General features: G+C 49.5%; 1 protein-coding gene across 3 annotated transcripts in view; it reads left to right on the top strand.

Annotated features, from left to right (window-relative positions):
- The window catches only part of LOC134949015 (uncharacterized), a 211,639-nt gene that overhangs the window by 96,962 nt on the left and 96,203 nt on the right, over positions 1–18,474 (top strand). For all 3 annotated transcript variants that reach the window (XM_063937344.1, XM_063937343.1, XM_063937345.1), the window contains one exon: positions 13,113–13,238. In XM_063937344.1, coding sequence (XP_063793414.1) covers positions 13,113–13,238 — 126 coding nt within the window. The remainder of the gene's footprint in view (positions 1–13,112; positions 13,239–18,474) is intronic.

The raw sequence follows: 18,474 nt of genomic DNA, 5'->3' as shown, positions 1-18,474 counted from the left end.
CGCCCCTTTCCTGTCCATCATTTACCGAACAGCGCCGCAGAAGCCACAACAGAACACCTAAGTTTTTAGTAAAAAAACTAAGCGCATGCGCTCTGCGTACCTAGCGCATGCGCAGTAAGCGACTAATCGCAGTATAGCGAAAATCGTCAACGACCGAACAACTCGGAATGACCCCGTTGCCCATAGCAACCAATCAGATTTTACTTTTCTCTTACGTCCTAGAGGATGCTGGGGTCCATATTAGTACCCTGGGAAGGGGGGGGTATAGACGGGTCCACTAGGAGCCACTGGCACTTTAAGAGTTTGAGAGTGTGGGCTGGCTCTTCCCTCTATGCCACTCCGACCAGACTCAGTTTACAAAATGTGCCCGGAGGAGCCGGTCACAGCTAGGGGAGCTCTGAGAGCTTCTTTAGTTTTATTTTTTTCTAATAGTTAATTTAGGCAAAGGGAGGCTGTGGGACTAAGGGGGGGTGGGGGGGGGGGGGGGAGTAGTGTCTGCCCTGAGGGGTCTGAGCCACTATCTCCACTGACAGGACACTGAGCTCCTGAGGATGCTGATCGTTAGCAGCTCCAGGCGACCGCTCACTCCCGCAGCATGCCGCCACCCCCTTACAGAGCCAGAAGACTTCGGTGGCGAGTGAGTCACCGCCCCCCCCTGGCAAGCGCGGAGCCGGTGTGAAGATGGCGGCAACAGGGTAGGGAGCACAGTACTAACTGTGCTCCGGGGCTCAGCGGTACATAGTTCGGCGCTGTGAGGGGCGCCCTGTGCCAGCGCCTATACCCTACACTGGCAAGCAAGCCTGTCAGGGTCCCCGGATCACTGCCAGCAGACATCCTCAGGCCAGTATAATAAAATGAAGAGCGGGAATCAGCGCCATGTTCGGGGGGCGGAGCTTCTCCTCAGAACGGACCCAGCAGCGTCCAGCGCCATTTTCCTTCCTGCAGTTCGTGTACACAGACGCTGACAGGGAGAGGTGTCCCTCCAAGCAACTCCAGCTATCCTGTGCGGTACCAGGGGGTTTTAGAAGGGGAAGCGGGAGGCTGTGTAAAGTCTGTGTAGTCTTTTAAGGTACACAGATAGCGCTGGTAGTTTTATTAGTTCTACCTTAGAAAGAGCTGTGTGTGGGTTGGCTCCAATCTCTGTGTCTCAATGTGGCATACTTGGGAGGAAACTGTGTCTGACATTCCGTGTGTGTGTGGGTGTGGGTGTTTAATATCTCCCATAGCCATGTCTAAAGACTCTTTGTCATATGTTGCAGAAGATGTTTCCTCTCAGGAGGGATCCATTTCATGTACACAGGATTGTAATGCTTTGTCTCAGATCCCTATTGTTGAGCCTGAGTGGTTAACTTCTATCAAAGAAATGATATCTCAGATCTCTAGGGTAGCTAATACTGAGACTGAAACTCAGGTGTTGAAGAAATCTATGGCAGTTTGGTCAGGCTCTGTTACTATTCCTGCAAAATCTCCTAGCATGTTCCCATAGAAACGTGCACTTGCCCAAATTATGCAAGATGACACGGATACCGATTCTGATACTGCAGACGGTGATGGGGATGTGCTGAGGTGGGCGGCATCCCTTGCAAAGGGGGTGCAGCTCATGATTGAGGCCATTAGAGATGTGTTCAATTTTACTGACACAACACCTGAACAGGTTGAGGAGGCTTACTTCACTGGCAATTAGAAAACCTCGCTAACCTTCCCTAAAGAATTAAACGCTATATTTGAAAAATCCTGGGAAAACCCGGAGAAAAAATCCAGATCCCAGAAAGGGTTCTGGTTGCTTTTCCCTTCCCTGGGGAGGATTGGAAAAAAATTGGAAAACCCACCCATTGTTGACGCATCTGTCTCCAGACTGTCTAAAAAGGTTGTTTTACCTGTCCCTGGATCGACCGCGTTAAAAGAACCGGCTGATCGTAAGATTGACACTATGCTCAAATCCATTTACACTGCTTCAGGAGTGGCGTTAAGGCCCACTATTGCCTGTGCATGAATTTCTAAAGCCATAGTAAAGTGGTTGGGCACATTACTAGAGGATTTGGATACAATGGATAGAAGTGACATTGAATTGTTTTTACGTAACATACAGGATTCTGCGGGGTTCATGGTGGAATCCATGAAGGACCTGGGTACGCTGACTGCATGGATATCTTCCATGTCGGTCTCAGCTCGCAGGGGACTCTGGCTACGCCAATGGTCTGCAGACGCGGAATCCAGGAGATGTGTGGAGAACCTACCCTACACAGGTCAGGCTCTATTTGGGGAAGCGTTGGATGCGTGGAATTCCACGGCAACTGTGGGTAAGTCACCTTTCCTTCCCTCTGCTACACCTTCTACAAAGAAACCATTTTCTTCAGCTGTGTCGCAGTCCTTTCGGACGGCTAAGGCAAAAAAGTCCAAGCCTCCTACCACTTTCTTTAGAGGTGGTCGTGCAAAATCCAAAAAGCCTGCACCCGCAGGTTCCCAGTACCAGAAACCTGCTTCTGGTTCCACAAGATCCTCAGCATGACGGTGGACCGCACAGCCTGGAGGACAGGCTGGTGGGTGCGAGACTAAGACGTTTCAGACACGTTCTGGGTGTCGTCCGGCCTGGATTCCTGGGTACAGGATATTGTGTCCCAGGGGTACAGACAGGAGTTACAAGAACTCCCGCCTCACCGATACTTCAAATCAGGCTTGCCAGCACTGCTGACAGACAGGGTTATCCTACAGAAAGCCATCCTAAAACTGGAAGAGTCACAGGTCATTGTCCCAGTTCCACCTCATATGCAAAACAAGGGTTATTATTCAAACCTTTTTGTGGTACTGAAACCGGATAGTTCGTCCAGACCAATTTTGAACTTGAAATCGTTGAACCTTTACCTGAGGGATTTAAAATTCAAAATGGAGTCTCTCAGAGCAGTAATTTCAGGTCTGGAGGAGGGGGAGTTTCTGGTATCCCTGGATATCAAGGATGAGTACCTCCACATTCCGATTTGTCTGCCACACCAGGCTTATCTCAGATTTGCACTGTTAGACAGTCACTATCAATTTCAGGCACTGCCATTCGTCCTCTCCACAGCACAGAGGGTGTTCACCAAGGTGATGGTAGAGATGATGGTTCTCCTCCGCAGACAGGGGGGAACATAATCCCATATCTGGACGATCTGCTGATAAAGGCATCGTCCAGGGAGACGATGTTGCAGTCCATTGTTCTCACGACTCATCTGCTCAGGGAACACTGTTGGATCCTGAACCTTCCAAAATCACATTTGGAGCCGACAAGGAGATTGTCTTTTCTAGAAATGATCCTCAACACGGAAGTGCAGAGAGTGTTTCTGCCAGAGGAGAAAGCGTTGTTGATTCAAGCAATGATCTGGAACGTCCTGAAGCCAGCCCGGGTATCAGTTCATCAGTGCATTCGCCCTCTGGGGAAGATATTTGCCTCTTACGAGGCTCTACAGTACTGAAGGTTTCATGCTCTGTCCTTCCAACTGGATCTCCTGGACAAGTAGTCGGGATCTCATCTACACATGCACCGGAGAATACGTCTGTCGCCGAAAGCCAGGATTTCACTCCTCTGGTGGCTGCAACTACCTCAACTTCTGGAGGGCCGCAGGTTCGGGATTCAGGACTGGGTCCTTCTAACCACGGAAGCAAGTCTCCGGGGTTGGGGCGCAGTCACTTAGGGGTAAACCTTCCAAGGAAGGTGATCAAGCTTGGAATCCTGCCTTCCAATAAACATTCTGGAACTAAGAGCAGTCTACAACGGTCTTCTCCAAGTGGCTCATCTTCTGCGAGCTCGAGCCATTCAAGTGCAGTCAGACAATGTAACGATGGTGGTCTACATAAACCGTCAGGGCAGAACGAAGAGCAGAGCTGCAATGTCAGTGGTAACAAGAATCATCCTCTGGGCAGAAAAGCACGCGGTGGTGCTGTCAGCAATCTTCATTCCGGGAGTAGACAACTGGGAAGCGGACTTCCTCAGCAGACACGATCTCCATCCAGGAGAGTGCGGACTCCATCCGGAGATGTTTAAGGAGGTAACAGATCTTTGGGGTGTACCTCAAATAGACATGATGGCCTTCCGTCTCAACAAGAAGCTTCTGAGATATTGTTCCAGGTCAAGGGACCCGCAAAGCCGTGGCGATGGACGCCCTGGTATCTCCGTGGATGTTCCAGTCGGTGTACGTGTTTCCTCCACTTCCACTGATTCCAAGAGTTTTAAAATCATAGGGAGAACAAGGGTTCAGGCAATCCTCATTGCTCCGGACTGGCCAAGAGGGCTTGGTACGCGGATCTTCTGGGTCTTCTGCTGGAAGATCCGAGGCCTCTTCCTCTTCGGGAGAATCTGCTGCAGCAGGGGCCGTTCGCTTATCAAGACTTACCGCGGCTACGTTTGACAGCGTGGAAGTTGAACACCAGATATTTTCTTGGAAGGGCATTCCGAGCAAGGTTATTCCTACCCTGATACAGGCTAGGAAAGGAGTAACGTCTAAACATTACCATTGCATTTGGAAAAAGTATGTATCTTGGTGTGAATCCAAGAAGTTTCCTGTGGTGGAATTTCAACTGGGACGTTTTCTGCTTTTCCTGCAAGCAGGTGTGGATATGGGCCTGCGGTTGGGATCCGTAAAAGTCCAGATTTCGGTCCTATCCATTTTCTTCCAGAAACAGTTGGCTTCCCTCCCTGAGGTTCAGACTTTTTTGAAAGGGGTTCTGCACATCCAGCCTCCCTTTGTGCCGCCTACGGCACCCTGGGATCTTAACGTGGTGTTACAGTTCCTCCAATCGGATTGGTTCAAGCCCCTACAGGAGGTTGAGGTCGGGTTTCTCACGTGGAAGACTGTCATGTTGTTGGCCCTAGCTTCTGCTAGACATGTGTCGGAGTTGGGGGCTTTGTCTTGTAAAAGCCCCTACTTAATCTTCCATGAAGATAGAGCTGAGCTCCGGACACGTCGGCAGTTCCTTTCAAAGGTTGTGTCGGCATTTCATATCAACCAACCTATTGTGGTGCCAGTTGCTACTGACTCCTCAATTTCATCAAAGTCCTTGGATGTTGTAAGGGCTCTGAAAATCTATGTGAAGAGGATTGCTCTTCGCAGAAAATCGGACTCGTTGTTTGTCCTGTATGATCCCAAGAAACTTGGGTGTCCTGCTTCTAAGCAGACGATCTCTCGCTGGATCAGGTTCACTATCCAGCATGCGTATTCTACAGCAGGATTGCCGTGTACAAAATCTGTTAAGGCCCACTCTACTCGTAAGGTGGGTTCTTCCTGGGCGGCTGCCCGGGGTGTCTTAACTTTACAGCTTTGCCGAGTGGCTACTTGTTTAGGGTTGAACACGTTTGCTAAGTTCTACAAGTTCGATGCTTTGGCCTCTGAGGACCTAAAGTTTGGTCAATCAGTTCTGCAGGAGCCTCCGCGCTCTCCCTCCCGTTCTGGCAGCTTTGGTACATCCCCATGGTACTAATATGGACCCCAGCATCCTCTAGGACGTAAGAGAAAATAGGATTTTAATTACCTACCGGTAAATCCTTTTCTCGTAGTCCGTAGAGGATGCTGGGCGCCCGCCCAGCGCTTCGTGATCCTACAGTGGTTACTTGGTTCAGTACTGCTTAGTTCTTGGTTAAGTACTGTTTTGTTACTTGGTTAAGAAATCTTATTCAGCCGTTGCTGAGTTTAAAGCTGGTTAGCTTGGTTTGCCTTGTGTATGTGAGCTGGTGTGAATCTTACCACTATCTGTGTATAATCCTTCTCTCGAAGTTGTCCGTCTCCTCGGGCACAGTTTCTAGACTGAGTCTGGTAGGAGGGGCATAGAGGGAGGAGCCAGCCCACACTCTGAAACTCTTAAAGTGCCAGTGGCTCCTAGTGGACCCATCTATACCCCCCCCCCTCTCCCCCCATGGTACTAATATGGACCCGAGCATCCTCTACGGACTACAAGAAAAGGATTTATCGGTAGGTAATTAAAATCCTATTATTTTTTAGCACCTTATAGAATATAATAGATAGAATCTGATTGGTTGCTATAGGTAACATCTCCACTTCTAAAAACCTGCACTAGTAAATATACCCCTGTGATTTTTAGCGTCTCCGCTGTCCCATAAAAACAAAAATAAAATTTTTCAAAAATCTCTCAAAAACCTCACATGATATTACATTTCTGATGACATATTTGCATGGAAATTGATATCTGTATACTGTCAGATGCAAATTGGTTGTTGATTAGTGTAATTTGCTTAAACATTCTAAGTGCACAAGATAAAGTAACATCTTTCATATTCTCATAATCTGAAACTTTAACAGTCATTATTAAGGGGGATTATAGTAATAATCGGTTGTCAAGTTGCTCTGCCCATTAGTCTATGTATGTCTTTGAAAGGAGGTACAGGTTTGTTTTGTTTTTTTCACCATGTATCTTCTTATTGCTATCGTTTGAATTTCTACAACATATGTTAAAGTGGCCGCACCATAGATTAAATACCGCTTCTTTGAGTACTTCCTTACACCTCACGTATGTGTGTGCATTGTATAGAGGCCCCATGCATTACTTTATCTTTCCAAAGCACCCTAAATTTAGGAAATATTATGATAGAGGGACATTGGCATTTCTGCACCAGCTTTAATCAGCCTCATACAAAAATAGCCTCATACAAAAATACAAAACCATAAAATATGCTTTGCGTACAGTAAACACGAGAAACACATGGGGCGTGGCCACGGCGGTGAAGGAGTAGGCAGCGGATCCCGGGAGCTCCCCGATTTTACAACTCCTGCACCCATCCTGTGTCCCTCCGGAGTGTCTACCCCCCGGTGCTGGTCCCCCCTCACCTCCGAGCAGCGGCGGGCACCTTTGTCCGGGATCTCTGGGTGCTGGCTGGCCGCGGCGGACGACTTCCGGCATTGCGGCCTGTGACTCCTCCGGATCCCCGGCCTCGAGTTTGGCGCTCCCGGCCGCGCGGCTCCAGGGCCCTCTTGACGGACGGACGAACGGGCGGGCGGCGCTGTCTGGTGCTGGGCACATTGCAGGAGACACTGAAGGCCCTCCTGTACCTGGCTGAAGGGGACCTGAGACTCCTGGCTGGACAATAAGGCGCAGGTACTCCAGTGAAGGGGTGAAGTGCTTAAAAGCCCGGGGGCCATTTTGGGTGCAGTTCCATAGACAGCCTCAGCACACAGCTCTCCCTGTCTACCCTGCAAGGACTGCATGCACACTGCAACTCAATGCACTATTGTGTTACACTAATAGCTCACAGTGTATTACACACCAATACCCTGCTTCTACCTGGAATTTGCTGCAGGACATTCTCCCCTCAACAACATCAATATCATATACTATTTTTTATTTTTACACAAAGCCTGTGCTCTTGTCCATTGATATTTTGACCCAAAGATCCGTCACGGCTGCTTCCCGGCTTTAAAAGCATATAGCCTGCTGTCTTCTAATTATACTTTATACTACAACTCTACCCGGAGGAGTGGGTGACCGACATCTGTCAATATGGTGAAGGGCGGCCAGAGTGCGGCCGCGGCCAAACTAGAAAGATTTGCTAGGCAACCCAACCCCAGGGGGTCATCGGCTCCACCTCAGGGTGCCTCTCCAACACACTCAAGCTCCCCTCCTGCGTCTACCGCCAACTCCCCAACGGCAGCGGAGGCGCCGTCTATTCAGCAGGTGTTGGAGGCTATAGCCGGTAGTGAGCAGCGTCTCTCCGATAAGATGGAAAAGGTGCAGTGCGACCTCTCCTTACTTCGACAAGATGTTCAGCGTATACGTGAGAGAGTGGGTGAGGCGGAGACGCGTGTCTCCAACTTGGAGGATGTGTGTGGCCCCCTTAAGCAATCCGTGTCCGCAGTGACCCAACAGGTCTCATCTCTCCAAACCAAGCTCCTAGACATGGAGGGTCGACTGCGCAGAAACAATGTCCGATTTGTGGGTCTACCTGAGAGAGAGGAGGGCTCGCAGCCGGAGGACTTCCTCGAATCCTGGCTCAAAGAGATCTATGGTGCTGAGTCCTTTACAGCACAATTCACGGTGGAGCGAGCGCATAGGATACCATCTCGGCCGCTACCTCCTGGTGCCCCTCCTCGCACCTTCATCGCCAAATTCCTGCACTATAAGGATCGTGACTCGGTCCTCCGCCTTGGCCGTACGAAGGGCCCATTGGTCCGCAACGGAGTCAGAGTGTCGGCCTTCCCGGACTTTGCCGCGGACGTCCAGAAGGACAGGGCCCAGTTTATGCCTATCAAACGACGTCTGCGGGACCTCAACCTCTCATATTCCATGCTGTTTCCCTCTCGGCTCCGAGTGGTGGCGGATGGGGAGACCAAGTTCTTTAATTCTCCTAGAGAGGCGGCCCAGTGGCTGGACGGATATGCGCCGGGTGCCCGTCAGCTAGCTCCGGACTGATTCCCTGCGCTGAAGATGCTGGGATCTTGACCACCGGAGGAGACGACCACAATTCGGGGAGCCCCCCACCTTTTGCATTGGTGGCTCAAGACTTTTCACGTTCAAGTGCTACTGGTTAAGAGGGTTTAGGTTAAGTTGAGAATCTGGGCCTTCTGGGCCTTCTTAGCATTTGGTAGTTGGGATTGGCGTTTTGGGATATAAGTATGCCAGAGTTCGGGGTGGTGTACGGGGAGGGGAGGGATGGTTGGGAAGCTGCTAGTTGCGGCTCTTCTTGTTGTTTTTGGTTTTCTTTCTTTAGTTTATTATTTTTCATATCTATGTTTTTTCTGAAACTAGGATGTTTGATATACCAGATATTATGGCTTATAACGCAGAGCTCTTATGAGATATATGTTACTATGGCTAGTGGTGCTGATTTTTGGATATATATTGTGAGATGTCTATCCGTGTGGCACATCGAGTATATCTGGGGTCATGAGTAACTTGAAATTTCTGGCATGGAATGTCCGGGGTCTAAATAACAAAATCAAACGTTCTTTGGTTCTAAATATGATTAGGAAATATGACCCGGATATTGCATGCCTTAGCGAGACCCACTTGCAGGGAAATAGGTTGTTATCTCTAAGACGGGCCTGGGTGGGATGGGCTTACCATGCCTCTCATTCCTCCTTCTCCAGGGGTGTGTCTGTCCTGATTAAAAAAACGGTGCAATTTGAGTTAATATCGGTCAAAACTGACACATATGGCAGATTTGTATTTCTGGAATGCAAACTGAGTTCCCAGCCCTATTACATTTTGGCAGTGTATGTCCCCCCTCCTTTTTCATACGCTGTATTGCAGCAAGCTGCATCTTTTATAGCTTCCTCCCTACCACTCCGGTGATATGCCTGGGCGACTTTAACAATATATTAGATGTCTCTTTGGACCGATGGCGGTCTCCGAATGATGTGATGGTGGGTAGTGGTTCTACCAAATTTGCTGATTTCTTGAATAATTTACAATGGGTAGATGTGTGGAGGCTTCGCCACCCTGCAGTCCGTCAGTTCTCCTGTTTCTCCAGCACATATGGCTCCTTTTCTAGAATAGACCTGGTACTGGTGTCCCCCGCCCTTATCCCTGCAATCACTGACGTCCGCTACGAGGCCCGAGGGATCTCTGACCATTCCCCTTTGCTGATGACTCTCGCTGTGAAGGGTCAGAGGGGACACTCTTATTGGAAGTTGCACCCTTCTTGGCTGACTCAGCTAGGTGACTGCGGTGACCTGGAGACTCAGTGGGAGGGTTACTTTAGCGACAACACAGGATCTGCCCCGGGAACTATGGTATGGGATTCATTCAAGGCTTTTCTGAGGGGCTCTTATATAGGACGCATAGCAGCTCATAAAGTGTCCTCTAGAGAAAGGGAAAAGGCCCTGGAGAGTGACGCCAGAGATTTAGAGTCCCAATACTTGCTAGATGGTACCCCCACGACGAAAGCACGTTGGCTGGTGGCCCAGTCGGCCTGGCTTGCCCACCTGTCCGATAAAAACTCACGGTCCCTCCTCTTTAGGGCCACTAATATTTATATGCAGGCTGATAGGACGGGTGGCCTCCTGGCCCGGCTGATACATCAGGATCGTCCTGGGACTGTAATTACACAAATGTCCGATGGGGATGGGTCCTTTGTTGACACCACGCCGGACATTGCGCAGTTATTCCGATCCTATTACACCAAGGTTTATAGCTCACAGTCGACATGCTCCACTATGGATCTCTCCCACTATTTGGCGGGTATTCCGCTTCCCGCGCTCCCCTCTGAGGCCCGTGAGGTACTGGAAGCGCCCTTGACACTCGCGGAGGTGACTGCGGCTATTGGTGTGTCCCCCAATGGCAAGGCCCCGGGGTGTGACGGAATTCCCTCAGAGGTATACAAAACTCATGTTGATTTTTTTGGGCCCAGGCTCCATGCCTTATACCTAGATATATTTACCAATAATGAACTTCCCCCCTCTATGTCAGAGGCAATTATAATAGTGATCCCAAAGCCCGGTAAGGACCCTAGGTCTCCGGACTCCTATAGACCGATATCCCTAATCCCCACCGACGCTAAGATCCTGGCAAAGATATTGGCAGTACGACTTAACACAGTGATCACCTCCCTCGTTCATCCAGACCAGACTGGCTTCATGCCTGGGAAGTCCACGTCTATTAACCTACGTAGACTGTATACCATTTTACAACTCCCACATGACTTCCCTTCTGACTCGGCTGTGGTCTCGCTGGACGCGGCCAAGGCCTTTGACAGTATTGAATGGGCTTATTTATGGGAGGTGATGTCTTGTATGGGCTTTGGGCCCAACTTTATCAGATGGACTAAATTACTGTACCAGCATCCGAGTGCCAGGATCTTGGTAAATGGCTATGTATCCCCCTCCTTTCAATTGTCCCGGGGTACCAGACAGGGCTGCCCCCTATCCCCCGCACTGTTTGCTTTGGCCATAGAGCCCTTGGCCTGTTTGGTACGATCGCACCCAGATATTGTGGGAATTTGCACGGGCTCACGCGAGGATAGGATAGCACTTTATGCCGACGACATGTTATTATTTTTGCAAGACTACGCCAGGTCAATGCCCGTTCTGCTGCGTGTGATTGAGGACTTTGGTGCTCACTCGGGCCTTCAGATCAACTGGTCTAAATCATATATTATGCCAGTCATAGGCCCCCCTCCTACTGTTCCAAAAATTTCCCTACCATTATGTTGGACAATACAATTTAAATACCTCGGAATTCAAATAACTAATGACCCTTCTGATTTCATCCCTCTGAATCTGGACCCGATCATGCAGCAGATCATGTGCAAATCCAAAACCTGGTGTAGGCTTCCACTGACGGTGTCTGGCAGGGTTAATCTCATTAAAATGATCATACTGCCCAAACTTTTATACATTATTCTTCAGTCCCCTGTATATATCTATCCAACATTCTATAGGAAACTAAATAGTGTTCTGTCCTCACTCGTTTGGGCTAACAAACGACCTAGGATACAATTAAATACCCTCACAAGGCTGCGCTCTGATGGCGGCCTAGCTTTGCCTAATTTCCAGATGTATTACTACGCTGCTCAGCTGACTCATATTAGTGTATGGGTGCAGGATTCTGGTGATGATTCCTTGCAGTGTGAGTTTATTCGCTGCTATTTTCCTCACCTCTCTCCTATGCAGGTGCTGCTGAGTGGGAGCGTGGCCCGGTTTCTTCCCCCTATTATTTTTCAGGCCTTAAAGATATGGCGGGCCCTGAGAGACCTCTTAGGGTACGACGACCTGGACCCAGACACCCCCATTTGGTACTCTGACTGGCTTCCTGAGTTGCATGCGCTTGAGGGACGGGAGGTGTGGGCCCCTAGATCTGTGGTCTCTATTTCCCAACTCTATCTAAATAATTTATTCAAATCCTTTCAGCAACTGAAAGATGAGTTTGGGTTACCTAACTCCTATTTTTTCAGATACCTTCAACTTCGACATGCCCTCCAGTCCCAGTTTGCAGAGTCCCCCCCACGAATCCTCCCATTTCCCATCAAGACTTTTGTAACTACATTGGGTCGAACTAAGATGGTTTCCCTTGCGTATGGATATCTTCTCACCAAACTCCATACGGACCCTTTGACGCGTCTCCGTGGAAAATGGGAGGAGGATGTAGGTCTCATGGGTGAGGAGGACTGGGCCCTTGCTCTGGAATACCCTGCTACAGTCACCAAGTCCCTCAGATACCAACAAATCCAATTCTTCATTCTACATAGAACATATATGACTCCAGCTAGACTGGCCTCTTTTGGGACTGGCAGATCTGGCCTCTGCCCTAAGTGCGAGGCGGATATGGGAACATTTTGGCATATGGTGTGGGATTGCCCAAGACTACGGGTGTTCTGGTCGGGGGTTAGGTCAATACTGGAGAGTACGGGAGTGACTGGCGGACTGCTTACCCCACAATTCTGTGTTTTGGGGATAGGAGGCTCTACTTCTGAGACTGGCCCGGTGGATCTATATGCTCACAATGTATGTGCCTTGGCTAAGGTTTGCATTGCGAGGCTCTGGATGGCCCCTAGCGGCCCTTTAGTTTCTGCGCTCAAGACCTTAGTTAATGATACAATATTCAAGGAAAGATATATTTATATGAAACAAAACGCATCAGCCAAATTTGAAAGAGTCTGGTCTCGTTGGCTGGAATCTCCCCACTCCCACCTGGTCCCTCAATCATAGTGGATATCGAAGAGCTATTGTGCCACTGACCTACTGTATAATGATGTATGTTTAGATGGTTGGCAGCTGAGCTCTGCGGGCTCGCCTAATTACATATACGACTGATAAGGTCCTGGTTTAGATGACTATTTCTTACTATGTTTCTTTCTATGTTTCTTACTTCTTTCTTTTTCTTTTTATGTACCCTTTTTTGGGTTAGTTTAAGGGCGAAAAATCCAAAAATGTCATGGTGATTTATATATTGGTTGCGGATGTTGCAGGCTCAAACGTGCCGATAAACTGTATGTAAACGAGGATGTGATTAATTTGATATATGTGATATGCCGTTGATATGCAATGTCTGTAACTTAATCTCCATATTATTGAATAAAAATTACTCTATTTAAAAAAACACGAGAAACACATGGTGAAGGGAAGCACAAACAAAAGAAAATGTTAATGTTTAATAATATCTTGTAAGTAACAATCATTCTAACCTTACTTTAGTGTCAGGCACAAGAGGAGTATGCATACCAGATCCGTGTGAGTAAAGAGAATGGCCTGGATGAGGAGCTCTGGCTTACTGAACGATGCGAACGAGACTTTAGAGTGATCTATAACAGAATATGCATGGTAAGCTTTTGTCTCTTTGTATGTGTTGTTTAGCACTCATTGGTAAATGTAAAAATTTTAGGGGTACTCCTTTCACCATTGCCTTATCATAATTTGATGTCTTTGTGGCAAAACAGGTTCCTGCTGTCTGCAGTGGTAGGCAGGGCACTGAGAATCCTCTCTCAGACAGCACTGTCCTAGGGGATGCAGATAAGTTCATACCTAAATAGGTATGACCATCAATGGTTAGCAACCATCAATGGTTTGCCATCAATGGCAGGGATCTGGTGGATCTTTGCCATCGATAGCACAAAGGCAGCAATGTTTTTTCTCTTGTGTCCTAGAGGATGCTGGGGTCCATATTAGTACCATGGGTATAGACTGGTCCACCAGGAACCATTGGCACTTTAAGAGTTTAACAGTGTGGGCTGGCTCCTCCCTCTATGCCCCTCATACCAGACTCGGTTTAGAAAATGTGCCCGGAGGAGCCGGTCACAGCTAGGTGAGCTCTACAGGTCTTCTTTAGTAAAAGATTTTTAGAGTTTGTTATTTTACAGGGAGGCTGCTGGCAACAGCCTCCCTGCATCGAGGGACTGAGGGGGGGAGTAGTGTCTGCCCTGCGGGATCTGAGCCACTGTCTCCGCTGACTGGACACTGAGCTCCAGAGGGGATAGATCACTCCACGCAGCAGGGGAACGCTCACCCCGACAGCATGCCGCCACCCCCTTGCAGAGCTGAAGTGTGGCAAGTGAATCATTTGCACCCTGGCAAGCAGGGAGCCGATGTGAAGATGGCGGCTACAGGGTGGGAGCGCAGTGCTGACTGCGCTCCGGGGGCTCAGCGGTACATGGTGCGGCGCTGTGAGGGGCGCCCTGAGCCAGTGCCTTAACCCTACACTGACCAGAAAGCCTGTCTGGGTCCTCGGATCTCAGCCAGCAGAAAATCCTCAGGCCAGTATAATCTTGGAAGAGAGGGAAGACAGTGCCATTAGGATGGTGGAGCTTCTCCTCAGAGCGGACCCAACAGCGTTCAGCGCCATTTTCCTGCTGCAGACACGCTGCCAGTGAAGAGCAGTCCCTCCAGAGCAACTCGAGCAATCTGTACGGTACCAGGGGGTTGTAGAAGGGAGGGAAAGCTGTGTATAGACTGTGTAACCTATTAAGGGACACAGTCAGCGCTGGTTAAGGGTCTCCCTATACCTGTATTGCGGTGTGTGTTGGTTTGCTCCAATCTCTGCGTCTCTCTGCCATTCTTGGGGGGGGAACTCTGTCTGCCCTGTACCCTGTGTGTATGTGGGGTGTGCAAGCAACCATGTCTAGAGACTCTGTCTCATATGCTGCAGACGATATATCTTCTCAGGAAGATCCCATCCCATGAAATCAGGATTGCACTGTTGTAGCGCAGATCCTGGCTAGGGAACCGGAGTGGTTAGCTTCTCTTAGGGGGTCTATTTCTCAGATTTCTGAAAGGGTTGCAAGGACTGAGCATGCAACTCAGGGATTGCAGTCCTCTATGGCAGTATAGTGCGATACTGCTCTCCCGGGGCCCCCTGCGGTACATTCTCACAAACGTGCTCTTGCCCAAATTACACAGGATGACACGGATACCGATTCTGACACAGCAGACAGTGATGGGGATGTGTCAAGGGGGACGGCATCACTTGTTAAGGGGGTGCAGTTGATGATTGAGGCCATGCGGGATGTGTTAAATATTTCTGACGCACCTCCTGAGCAGGTTGAGGAGGCTTTTTTCACAGACAGTAAGAAAGCCCCTGTCACCTTCCCTGCTTCTAAGGAATTAAATGCCATTTTTGAAAAGGCCTGGGAAAACCCGGAGAGAAAGTTCCAGATCCCTAAAAGGGTTCTGGTTGCTTTTCCCTTCCCGGAGGACGATAGAAAAATATGGGAGTTCCCACCTATAGTTGATGCCTCTGTTTCCATGCTGTCAAAACAAGTGGTTTTGCCTGTCCCGGGATCTACCGCGTTGAAAATCCTGGCGGATCGCAAGGTGGATGCTACGCTCAAATCCATATACATTGCTTCAGGGGCGATACTGCGGCCTACTATTGCCATGGATTTCAAAAGCAATAGCAAAGTGGTCAGTCACTCTGCAGGAGGACTTGACTACGATGGATAAAGGTGACGTTGATTTGTTTTTACGTAACATACAGGATTCTGCAGGGTTTCTGGTGGAATCCATGAAGGATGTGGGTTCCATGGCTGCGGGAATCTCCTCCATGTCCATCTCTGCTCGCAGGGTTCTCTGTGTGGAAAGCCTACCCTATACAGGTCAGACTCTGTTTGGGGAGGCGCTGGATGCGCAGATTGCCACGGCTACAGCGGGTAAGTCTCCTTTTCTCCCCTCTGCTGCACCGGCTACGAAGAAGCCTTTTTCTCCCAACACGTCACAGTCCTTTCGGCCCACTAGGACTAGCAAGAACAAGCCCTCTCACACCTTCTTTAGAGGTGGTCGTGCCAAATCCAAAAAGCCTGCTCCTGCAGGTTCCCAGGACCAAAAGCCTGCTTCTGGTGGCTGAAAGTCCTCAGCATGACGGTGGACCGCACAGCCTGGAAGTAGGTCAGGTGGTAGCGAGACGCCGGCATTTCAGCCACGTCTGGGTGTCATCCGGCCTGGATAGGGATAGGGATACAGGATATTGTGTCCCGGGGGTACAGACTGGAGTTTCAAACTCTCCCACCTCACAGATTCTTCAAATCAGCCTTGCCGGCAGACAGAGATATTTTACTGGACGCTGTCCGAAAATTGGTATTGTCGGAGGTCATTGTCCCAGTTCCACCTCATCAGTTGAACAAAGGTTACTATTCGAACCTTTTTGTGGTCCTGAAGCCGGATGCTTCGGTCAGGCCAATTCTGAACTTGAAGTCATTGAACCCTTATCTCAGGGACTTCAAATTCAAAATGGAGTCTCTGCGAGCGGTTATCTCAGGACTGACGGAGGAGGAGTCCTTGGTGTCCCTGGACATCAAGGATGTGTACCTCCACATTCCCATTTAGTCACCGCATCAGGCTTATCTCAGGTTTGCACTGTTAGACGATCACTATCGGTTTCAAGCACTGCCATTCGGTCTCTCCACAGCACCGAGGATCTTCACCAAGGTGATGGCAGAGATGATGGATCCTCCTCCGCAAGCAGGGGGTGAACATAATTCCGTATCTGGACGACCTGCTGATCAAGGCATCGTCCAAGGAGAAGTTGTTAGGATCCAGTGCTCTCACGACGCATCTGCTCAAGGAGCACGGTTGGATCCTGAACCCTCCAAAGTCTCATCTGGAGCAGACAAGGAGGCTGTCTTTCCTGGGGATGATCCTCGACACGGAGATGCAGAGGGTGTTTCTACCGGTGGAGAAAGCGTTGGTGATTCAAATCATGGTCCGGGATGTCTTGAAGCTGGCCCGGGTATCGGTTCATCCGCGCATCCGCCTTCTGGGGAAGATGGTTGCCTCCTACGAGGCTCTGCAGTACGGAAGGTTTCATGCTCGGTCCTTTCAACTGGATCTCTTGGACCAGTGGTCGGGATCTCCCCTACATATGCACCAGAGGATACGTCTGTCGCCGAAAGCAAGGATTTTACTCCCTTGGTGGCTGCAACTACCTCACCTTCTGGAGGGCCGAAGGTTCGGGGTTCAGGACTGGATCCTTCTAACCATGGATGCAAGTCTAAGAGTTTGGTGAGCAGTCGCTCAAGGGGAAACCTTCCAAGGAAGGTGGTCAAGTCAGTAATCTCTTCTTCCGATAAACATCCTGGAGCTAAGAGCCGTTTACAACGGCATTCTTCAAGCGGCACACCTTCTACAGGATCGGGCTGTTCAGGTGCAGTCGGACAACGTGACCACAGTGGCCTACATAAACCGACCTATTGTGGTGCCAAGGCGGAACGAAGAGCAGGGCTGCAATGTCAGAGGTGACAAGGATCCTCCTCTGGGCACAAAGGCACGCTGTAGCGATGTCGGCAATCTTCATTCCGGGAGTAGACATCTGGGAAGCGAACTTCCTCAGCAGACATGATCTCCATCCAGGAGAGTGGGGCCTCCACCCGGAGGTGTTTGAGGAGGTAACCGGTTGGTGGGGGGGTTCCTCACATAGACATGATGGCCTCCCGCCTCAAGAAGAAGCTAAGGAGGTACTGTTCCAGGTTGAAAGACCCACAGGCAGTGGCGGTGGATGCACTAGTAACGCCGTGGGTGTTCACGTCAGTGTATGTGTTCCCTCCACTTCCTCTTATCCCAAGAGTTATACAACTTGTAAAAAGAACAAGGGCTCTGGCAATCCTCATTGCTCCGGACTGGCCAAGGAGGGCTTGGTACGTGGATCTGCTGGATCTACTGCTGGAAGATCCAAGGCCTCTGCCTCTTCGGGAGGATCTTCTACTACTGGGGCCGTTCACTTATCAAGACTTACCACGGCTACGTTTGATGGCATGGCTGTTGAGCGCCAGATCTTAGCTCAGAAGGGTATTCTGAGCTAGGTTATTCCTACCTTGATACAGGCTAGGAAGGGGGTAACGTCTAAACATTACCATCGAATTTGGAAAAAGTATGTGTCTTGGTGTGAATCCAAGAAGTTTCCTGCGGTGGAGTTTCAACTTGGACGGTTTCTCCTTTTCCTGCAAGCAGGTGTGGATTTAGGCTTGAGATTGGGCTCCATCAAGGTCCCGATTTCGGCCTTATCCATTTTCTTCCAGAAACAATTGTCTGTCCTCCCTGAGGTTCAGACCTTTTTGAAAGGGGTTCTGCACATCCAGTCCCCTTTTGTGGTGCCAATGGCACCATGGGATCTTGATGTGGTGTTGCAGTTCCTGCATTCGGATTGGTTTGAGCCTCTACATGAGGCTGAAATCAAGTTTCTCACATGGAAGGCGGTAACTTTGTCGGCCTTGGCTTCGGCTCGACGTGTGTCGGAATTGAAGGCTTTGTCCTGTAAAAGTCCCTATCTGGTTTTCCATGAAGATAGGGCAGAACTCAGGACTCGTCCACAGTTCCTTCCTAAGGTTGTGTCGGCTTTTCATATCAACCAACCTATTGTGGTGCCAGTGGCTACTGACTCCTCAATTGCTTCAGGGGCCTTGGATGTTGTGAGGACTTTGAAGATTTATGTGAAGAGGACTGCTCGTCTCAGGAAAACTGACTCTCTGTTTGTCCTCTTTGATCCCAAGAAAATTGGGTGTCCTGCTTCTAAGCAGTCGATTTCTCGCTGGATCAGGTTCACCATCCAGCATGCCTGTTCTACGGCAGGATT

This window comes from Pseudophryne corroboree, chromosome 8, assembly GCF_028390025.1.
Source record: "Pseudophryne corroboree isolate aPseCor3 chromosome 8, aPseCor3.hap2, whole genome shotgun sequence".
Lineage (NCBI taxonomy): Eukaryota > Metazoa > Chordata > Amphibia > Anura > Myobatrachidae > Pseudophryne > Pseudophryne corroboree.
The sequence above is the reverse complement of the archived record's forward strand: the minus strand, read 5'-3'. Positions and strand labels throughout refer to the sequence as shown.